The sequence below is a fragment of the Alosa alosa genome, chromosome 2 (assembly GCF_017589495.1).
Source record: "Alosa alosa isolate M-15738 ecotype Scorff River chromosome 2, AALO_Geno_1.1, whole genome shotgun sequence".
NCBI lineage: Eukaryota > Metazoa > Chordata > Actinopteri > Clupeiformes > Clupeidae > Alosa > Alosa alosa.
This window is the reverse complement of record NC_063190.1, coordinates 35502604-35512318: the sequence shown is the minus strand read 5'-3', so window position 1 is coordinate 35512318 and position 9715 is coordinate 35502604. Positions and strand designations below refer to the sequence as shown.

General features: G+C 51.3%; 1 protein-coding gene across 1 annotated transcript in view; it reads left to right on the top strand.

Annotated features, from left to right (window-relative positions):
* Positions 1-5494, top strand: part of npas4b (neuronal PAS domain protein 4b) — a 5498-nt gene extending 4 nt beyond the window's left edge. Inside the window, exons 1-8 of the mRNA XM_048268691.1 lie at positions 1-439; positions 764-933; positions 1058-1160; positions 1276-1567; positions 2004-2113; positions 2294-2429; positions 2634-4306; positions 4669-5494. The exon at positions 1-439 is cut by the window's left edge and continues 4 nt beyond it. Of these exons, the coding sequence (XP_048124648.1) occupies positions 265-439; positions 764-933; positions 1058-1160; positions 1276-1567; positions 2004-2113; positions 2294-2429; positions 2634-4306; positions 4669-4694 (2685 nt within the window). The 5' untranslated portion in view covers positions 1-264 and the 3' untranslated portion in view covers positions 4695-5494. The remainder of the gene's footprint in view (positions 440-763; positions 934-1057; positions 1161-1275; positions 1568-2003; positions 2114-2293; positions 2430-2633; positions 4307-4668) is intronic.
* The last annotated feature ends 4221 nt before the right edge of the window (positions 5495-9715 follow it).

The following is a 9715-nucleotide window of genomic DNA, read 5'->3' as shown; positions in this document are numbered from 1 at the left end:
TGAGAGCTAGAAACCGCGTTTTTTCAGCCTATATAAAGAGCCAAGACGCCGGACTACAATCACTTTTGCGGATACTGAGTCCTGGAGATCAGTAACTGACAGCGATCTTATACCCATATTTATCATAAGTTTACACAACATATGTCAGATTCAAACTGCAATGGAGAGCAGACGGTGAAACGTAACTACTCTATACATCAGTCGAAAACTGCCCGAACCCCGTCCCGACTATAGCCTACCTGAACGAGGACTAAAACTCGAGAAATGTATCGATCGACAAAAGGGGCTTCGAAGGCACGGAGGGACCAAATAAACGCGGAGATTCGTAACCTGAAAGAACTTTTGCCCATCTCCGATGCAGACAAGGCACGGCTCTCCTACCTCCACATCATGTCTCTGGCCTGCATGTACACGAGAAAGTCCGTCTTCTTCTCTCAAGGTAAATTAAACTCCTCTGATGATACCACACTTTATGACGTGATGAAAGATGAAAAAGATGACTGTAATAGGGTTACAATTGTTAACTGCTTGAGGAACTGTTTCCTTTTAACTTTTACCAACTTGACGTAGGGTGTCGTGCCACTGTCCAAGGTTCTGAAATGTGTCGCTGTCTGTGGTACTGCTGTCGGATTTACCCGGGAGAGGGCATGCGTGTTTTATTTGACAGACAATTAGATTTAGTCAAAATGTTTTGAGGAATCCAGTGAAGTGAAATACATTCCCTGACTGAACCTATTCATTCATCACCAACTATCTTTCACAGAGATGGTGATGACGGCTCGTCGCGAGGAGCGTGGACACGGGAGCCTGCTGTCCTTAGGCGAACTGTCGGAGCTGTTGAACGCGCTGCCGGGATTCCTGCTTCTCATCTCGAGCGAGGGAAAACTTCTCTACCTGTCAGACAACGTCGCGGAGCATCTCGGCCATTCAATGGTGAGGCATCAGACACATGCGTTTAGCTGCCTTTTACGTTTTTAACGCCAACAGCCTACAATTCATTTTGCGAACCGGTCCCTCATCAGACCATAACTGATTAAATGTTCATTTGTGACTTTAGGTTGATCTGGTAGCCCAGAGTGACAGTGTATATGACATCATCGATCCCAATGACCATTTTATCCTGCGAAATAATCTCGTACCGACGACTGCAACAGATACAGGTAATTCCTCACATTTCAACCTGTTTCACAAACTTTTTTGTTTGACTGTTATAACAACCCGGGAAATGAGTAAATCTAGTTTTAATCAAACCATTTTTTTCTGTCACTGTACTAGATCGCCTTTTCCGATGCCATTTCAACACCTCCAAGTTCATTCGTCGCCAGGGAGCTGGAAACAAGCTGACGTTGGTGCGCGCGCGTTGCCTGTCGCTCCCGAATTCCGCCTCGTCCTACTGGTCCTCTAACCCCGTGTGGATGTGCTCGTGCTCACCCCTGGAGCCCCAGACTCCGTACCCCGCCACGCCTAAGAACCCCCTGCTGACGCCGCCTCCCGACCAATCTTTCTTCCTGGCGTGCTTCCACTCGAGACACGCGCGAGACATGAAACTGTTGGACGCGCACGACAGGTATGAGAACTCCGTGGAGTGCCGTCTCTCTTTTCTCATTTTCTCCTGTGTGTGCCTGATGACTTGTTTGTGTTAATTCTGTGGTAACGAGTGTGTATTTATTCTGTGGTAACGAGTGTGTATTAATTCTATGTCTGTGGTAACGAGTGTTTATTAATTCTGTGGTAACGAGTGTGTATTAATTCTGTGGTAAGGAGTGTGTATTAATTCTGTGTCTGTGGTAACGAGTGTTTATTAATTCTGTGGTAAGGAGTGGTAACGAGTGTTTATTAATTCTGTGGTAAGGAGTGTGTATTAATTCTATGTCTGTGGTAACGAGTGTTTATTAATTCTGTGGTAAGGAGTGTGTATTAATTCTATGTCTGTGGTAACGAGTGTTTATTAATTCTGTGGTAAGGAGTGTGTATTAATTCTTTATTCCTGTTCATCTTGACAGCATCAGCGTGTACCTGGGATATGAGGTGGAGGAGCTGCGCTCTCGCTCCTGGTACAGTCTGCTCCATCCCAGAGATCTGCCCCATGCCTCAGCAAAACACTGCACGCTATGTGAGTACAACACACACACACACACACACACACACACACACACCTATACAGACACAGACACACAACACCACAATCACTTCACTCCAATCCCCTTAACAGACACTTCAAACAGTAAACAGACAGCACAATAGCACCAGGTGAGGTGCTGACCAGGCTGGGCTCTCTCTCTCTCGTGTGCAGTGCGTGATGCGGGGCAGCGGAGGGTGGAGATGGTGGTGCAGGTGGAGGCGTGTGGCGGCTCCTGGGTTTGGCTCTACATGGTGCTGCAGTTGGAGACGGGGGACCAGCCGATCAGCTGCCTCAACTACGTCATCAGGTAAAGCAGCGCCCACACACACACACACACCACATCAGTCTTAATGGAAGTCCTTCACAATGGATTAATGATGTTTAAGAGACATGCATCCATATTAGGATCATGAGTTTGGGTGTGTAACTCTCTCTCTCTCCCTCTCCCTCTCTCTCTCTCTCTCCCTCTCTCTCTCTCCCTCTCTCTCTCCTCTCCTCTCCTCTTTCCCAGTGAGTCTGAGGCCTGGTCAGTGCGCCAGCAGCTGTCTTTGGAGCAGAGCCAGCTGGCGTTGTACCTGGGTGCGGGTGACAGCAGTGGTGGCGTGGGTGGCGCGGGTGGCGTGGGTGCTGGCGAGCCCCTGGGCCTCTCCTGCTGCCCGTCGGAGCCGCTGTCCAGCCCAGACCAGGTGTTCACGCCCAGCAGCAGCGGCCTGTCGGGCCAGTCCTTCGACTTCAGCCTGCCCACGTCCAGCCAGAGCTCCTCAGACGAGCTGGCCGGCGCCGGGCCCCTGGACCTCCACCTCCACCCCCACCACCAGCACCACCAGGCCCAGCAGCAGATCCTCAACCCCCAGGAGGGGTTCACTCTGTTGGGGCAGTGGGGTGGGCACGCTGGGCCCCTCCTGACCCCTGCTGTCTCCTCTCTAAACCGACCCCTGCCCCCCCTGCCCCCCCTGGCCATGCCCCCGCCCCAGCAGAAGGGGGAGTTTGTCTGCACCCCCCCCTACACCCCTCGCTTCGGGGGTGCGGCCAGCTTCCTGTTTGGAGACGAGCACTTTGGTCTGGACTCCTCGTCCTCCTCCTCGGGGGTGACGACGTGCGCCGTGCCCGCCTCTGCCCTCTGTGCCCAGCCTCTCCTGAACTGCTCTGACCTGGGGCCGCCCCTGCCCCCCGAGTGCCCCGGTGCCCGTCAGAAGCCCCGCTACGGGCATCTCCCTCTGGGGCACCACCACGCGTCGGCCGTCGCTGGCGTCGAGTACACCACCATGGCTCTGCCCGAGATCCGGGGGCCACTGTATGTGGACGTGCCCCATGGGCACTACCCGGTGCCCCCCGAGGGCTTGCTGACCCCCGACGCCTCCCCCACCAAACAGCCCTTCCCCCCGGCCTTCTTCCCCCAGGACAGGGGCCGGCTGGAGGAGATGGAGAGGTTGGAGATCTCTCAGCTGGCCCAGTACATCAGTGCAGTGGCCGAGGGTTTCTATGACAACCCCCTGCACCCTAAACCCTCCGCCCCCCGCCCCATGCCACCCCGCTGGTCTGCCCAGAGCGAGGCTGTGCCCGTCTGCCAGCTGTTCTCCGCTGGCGCGTGGCTGCCCACTGTAGACTTCCAAGCGGTCCAAGAGGACATCTCTCTGTTTGAAGAGAGCATGGTAGTGGACATGTCTCCCCAAAACACCTCTTCCTCCCCACATCCACTCTCCTCCTCCTCCTCTTCCTCCCCCTCCTCCTCCTCCTCCTCCTCTCCCCCTGCTCCCGGGACATGGCCTTCCCCCTGCCACTCTCAGGTAGCTCAGTTCCCTATTGGTGAATACCAGTTCAGTAGCGTCCAATCGGCGCATCGTAACCACCCAGTTGGGGGCGGGTTCCTCGGAGCTGGCGTGACGGAGGAGGTTGCCATGGCTCCTAGTGGGGTGGACGTGGAGATGGAGGTGCTGGACGCAGCCGTGCTGCCCCCCTCACAGTCCTCCAGTATCCCATCATCCCCTGGGGCAGCCGTGCCTCCTCCTGCCACCGCCGCGCTCGCAGGTCCTGCCCCCCAACCGTCCTGCGCCCAGTCCCTCCTGGAGGAGCTGGTGTCCATGGAAACAGTGTTTGGGGCTGCTGCCCCGATGCCCCCAGCTGTGGGGCAACATCCTGAGTTGTATCAACTCCCTCACCACCCCCTGCATGGCATCTACCCTGGTGAGCATCACAGACATGCTACGCATTACATACATACGTCCCATATATACATCACATATACTGTATACATCACATATACACATCACATATACACATCACATATATACATCACATATATACATCACATATATATACATCACACATGTACATCACATTACACATCCCATATATACATTACATATATACATCACATATACACATTACATACATCATATATCACACAGGTCATGTCATAGACACATTGTACACAGCATCCCAAATGCACATAAGCTGAAAGAGATAACATGCTGCTGCTATGTGTTGCCTGTGAAGTGATCTAATAGTGTTTTGCTCTTTCTCTCCCTCCCTCTTCTGTTTTTCAGATGGGACCAGTGATCACACGTTGTGAAATAAGTCTATGACTTAATTAAGTATGGCATATTGCCGTCACTAGTGGAGCCACATTTCTCAGAAATCTTTGCTGTATAATATCTATACAACATGTATAAAGAGCCAAAAAAAGAACACTTTCTAACACGCTAGTTAAGAAACATTACAGTTTTTTAAAAAGCACATTTCTTGTTTGTTTATTGACTGAATTGAATGTCACTTGAGAAAAGAGGCACCGTGTCCGTATTCACTTATGTGAAGACTATCTATTGGATGCACTCCATACACTTGAGTGTGTGTGTGTGTGTGTGTGTGTGTGTGGATGCACTCCATACACTTGAGGGGAACTTGTTTGAGCTGGTTCCAAAGCCCACAGTGTTTCAAACACAAACGTAGAGTTGTCTACGCTTCAGTAAAGGATGATTCCTATGTTCTTGATATGAAATATACAATTATCTTGATTACAAGAAATATTTATGTCAGTGCAATTCTGTGTACAGTATATGAGAGTAACTATGTGATATTTGGACAATATATTTTATGCAATTTGCACCAGTATTTATTGACTTGGAGAGTTTATTTATTGCAATCCTATGAGCTGTCTTTTTGTCTCTATTTAAAATGGAGAGTTTATTTATTGCAATCCTATGAGCTGTCTTTTTGTCTCTATTTAAAATGGATCAGTTTTATTTTATTGTCTTCTGCTGCCACCTGGCGCATGGTCGCTAGTGTGTGTTGCTAGTGTGTGTGTTAGCCGTGTGGTGGTGTATCCTGCAGCATGTCAATGTGGAAACGCAGGCACTGGGCCTTCATTAAACACTGGGGAGTGGTGGTCATGTGGTTGTGTGTCCTCTCCTCTCTCGCTCCTCTCCTCTCTACTCACTTTCCTCTCTCTCCTCTCCTCTCTCTCCTCCTCCTCTCTCTCCTCTCCTCTCTCCTCTCCTCTCCTCTCTCTCTCCTCTCTCTCTCCTCTCTCTCTCTCTCTCCTCTCTCCTCTCCTCTCTCTCTCCTCTCTCTCTCCTTCTCTCCTCTCCCCACTTTCATCTCCTCTCCTCTCTCCTCTCTCCTCCTCTCCTCTCCTCTCTACTCGCTTTCCTCTCTCCTCTCCTCCTTTCTCTCTTCCTCTCCTCTCCTCTCCTCTCTCTACTCCTCTCTCTCCTTCTCTCCTCTCCCCACTTTCATCTCCTCTCCTCCTCTCTCCTCTCCTCCTCTCTCCTCTCTACTCGCTTTCCTCTCTTTCCTCTCCTCTCTCTCTTCCTCTCCTCTCCTCCTCCTCTCCTCTCTCTCCTCTCTCCTCTCCTCTCCTCTCTCTCTCTCTCTCTCCTCTCCTCTCTCCTCTCCTCTCCTCTCCTCTCCTCTCTCTCTTCCTCCTCCTCCTCCTCCTCCTCTCTCCTCCTCTCTCTCTTCCTCTCCTCTCCTCCTCCTCTCTCCTCTCCTCCTCTCCTCTCCTCCTCTCCTCTCCTCTCTACTCGCTTTCCTCTCTTTCCTCTCCTTTCTCTCTTCCTCCTCCTCTCCTCTCCTCTCTCTACTCCTCTCTCTCCTTCTCTCCTCTCCCCACTTTCATCTCCTCTCCTCCTCTCTCCTCTCTCCTCTCCTCTCCTCTCTCTCCTCCTCTCTCTCCTCCTCTCTCCTCTCCTCTCTCCTCTCCTCTCCTCCTCTCCTCTCTACTCCTCTCTCTCTCCTCCTCTCCTCTCTACTCACTTTCCTCTCTCTCTCTCCTCCTCCTCCTCTCTCCCTCTCTCTCCTCCTCCTCCTCCTCTCCTCTCCTCTCTCTCTCTCTCCTCCTCTCTCTCTTCCTCTCTCCTCTCCTCCTCTCTCTCTTCCTCTCCTCTCCTCTCCTCTCTCTCTCTCTCTCTCCTCCTCTCTCCTCTCTCTCCTCTCCCCACTTTCATCTCCTCTCCTCTCTCCTCTCCTCTCTCTCCTCCTCTCTCCTCTCTCTCTCCTTCTCTCCTCTCCCCACTTTCATCTCCTCTCCTCCTCTCCTCTCCTCGCTCCTCTCCTCTCCCACTTTCATCTCCTCTCCTCCTCCTCCTCCTCCTCCTCCTCCTCCTCCTCCTCCTCCTCCTCCTCCTCTTCCTCCCCTCCTCCTCCTCCTCCTCCTCCTCCTCCTCCTCCTCTCTCCTCTCCTCCTCCTCTCTCCTCTCTCCTCTCCTCTCTCTCTCCTCTCTCTCTCCTCTCTCTCTCCTCTCCCCACTTTCATCTCCTCTCCTCCTCTCTCCTCTCTCCTCCTCTCCTCTCCTCTCTCCTCTCCTCTCTCTCTCCTCTCCCCACTTTCATCTCCTCTCCTCCTCCTCCTCCTCTCTCCTCTCCTCCTCCTCCTCCTCCTCCTCCTCCTCCTCCTCTCTCCTCTCCTCTCCTCCTCCTCCTCTTCCTCCCCTCCTCCTCCTCCTCCTCCTCCTCCTCCTCCTCCTCCTCCTCCTCCTCCTCCTCTCTCCTCTCCTCCTCTCCTCTCCTCCTCTCCTCTCCTCCTCTCCTCTCCTCTCCTCCTCTCTCCTCCTCTCTCCTCTCTCCTCCTCTCTCCTCTCCTCCTCTCTCCTCCTCTCTCCTCTCCTCTCTCTCTCCTCTCTCTCTCTCTCTCTCCTTCTCTCCTCTCCCCACTTTCATCTCCTCTCCTCTCTCTCTCTCTCTCTCTCTCTCTCTCTCTCTCTCTCTCTCTCTCTCTCTCTCTCTCTCTCTCTCTCTCTCTCTCTCTCTCTCTCTCTCTCTCTCTCTCTCTCTCTCTCTCTCTCTCTCTCTCTCTCTCTCTCTCTCTCTCTCTCTCTCTCTCTCTCTCTCTCTCTCTCTCTCTCTCTCTCTCTCTCTCTCTCTCTCTCTCTCTCTCTCTCTCTCTCTCTCTCTCTCTCTCCTCTCTCTCTCTCTCTCTCTCTCTCTCTCTCTCTCTCTCTCTCTCTCTCTCTCTCTCTCTCTCTCTCTCTCTCCTCCTCTCCTCTCTCTCTCTCTCTCTCTCTCTCTCCTTCTCTCCTCTCCCCACTTTCATCTCCTCTCCTCCTCTCCTCTCTCTCTCTCTCTCTCTCTCTCTCTCCTCCTCTCCTCTCTCTCTCTCTCCTCTCTCCTCTCTCTCTCTCTCTCTCTCTCTCTCTCTCTCTCTCTCTCTCTCTCTCTCTCTCTCTCCTCTCTCTCTCCTCTCCTCTCTCCTCCTCTCTCCTCCTCTCCTCTCCTCTCTCTCTTCCTCTCCTCTCCTCTCCTCCTCCTCCTCTCTCCTCTCCTCTCTCTCTCCTCTCCTCTCCTCTCTCTCTCTCTCTCTCTCTCTCTCTCTCTCTCTCTCTCTCTCTCTCTCTCTCTCTCTCTCTCTCTCTCTCTCTCTCTCTCTCTCTCTCTCTCTCTCTCTCTCCTTCTTTCTATCTATCTATCTATCTATCTTTCTATCTATCTACCTATCTATCTATCTATCTATCTATCTATCTTTCTTTCTTTCTTTCTATCTATCTTTCTATCTATCTTTCTATCTATCTATTTATCTTTCTTATATCTATCTATACAGTATCTATCTATCTGTTATGTTATCGAGTTATCTATCACGGGAAATGATAAGCAAATGACCTTGTAGCTCAAATGTTATGTGATGTTTCACTTCAGTTAACCTTATTTCATTTCCTGTTTTTGTTTTGTGTTTTTGGTTGTGAATGACATCAGTATGTCTGTCTGTCTCTCTGCCTGTCTGTCTGTCTGCCTGTCTGCCTGTCTGTCTGTCTCACTGTCTGTATGTCTTTATCTGTCTGTCTGCCTGTCTGTCTCTCTGCCTGTCTGTCTGCCTGCCTGTCTGCCTGCCTGTCTCACTGCCTGTCGCTCTGTCCATATGTCTGTTTGGGCATGTTCTGGTCTTGCCACACTGCTACCTGTTGCTTCAAGATTGATAGTTTTCGGGCGTCTGGATTAACGTCTATCCGCCCCTGCTGCCGCTGGTGTTTGCTGGCGTGCACTCATTGTCTCTCCGCACACATGCATGCACTCTTCTCTCTCTAACGCATGCATACACACACGCACACGTACTCTTTTCTCTTCAACACAACCCCGCACACACGCTGGACCCGCACACACACATGCACACACCGCTGGACATGCAGCCACAAACACACATACACACCCAGACACACGGACAGCATGGACACACACACACACACACAGACACACACACACACGCGTATGAACACACACACACACACACACACACACACAGACACACACACACTTCTCATCTCTGTGCTGCTGAACTCCGACCACTCTCATGCTGTCCTTGTGCAGGTGATTGAAGAGGAATAAAAATGGCGATCTGAAAGGAGAGGCCATTGAGGAGGGACTAGAGGTACATGAGGAGGACTGACGCTTCCTCCCTCCCTGCCCTTTCTCTCTCTCTCCCTCTCCCCTCCCACACACCCAATATCACAGATGAACATCCTTTCATCTGTCTCCTTTCACACATTTGTTTTTCATTTCATTCCTTTACACACTCCCTGCACACACACACACACACACACAAACTCATTCATCAGGATCCTCTGAGTCATTTCTCCCTTCAGCCACTCTTCTCTCCCTTAAACTGCACTTCCTCCTCTAACTTTAACACACACACACACACACACACACACAGGTGCACACAAACATTCTAAGAAAGCCACCCACACACACTTTTAACAAGATGGAAATGCAAATATCTCTCAATTTAGCCTGGAGTGTTCCTTAATTGACCTGTACCACACACTTGGGCACAATGCCTGGGCCTTCAAAAGGAGGATTCGAGACTAGCATCTACACCAACACCTGTAGCTACTTAACACCTGTAATGGCTCCTTCAAGAGGGACTCAAGACTAGCATCTACACCAACACCTGTAGCTTCCACCTCAGCCCACTGATCTACTAGCTAGCCACTCTTGGTCTCTACAGCTGCTGATGTTGTAACAGCTACCTCATCATCTGTGTTCGGTTGATTCAAAAGAAAAATATGTAGCCTAGGCCTAAACAGGTGGAAGATAGATAGAGATAGATAGATAGATACTTTATTGATCCCCAGGGGAAATTCAAGGTCTCAGTAGCATACAGAC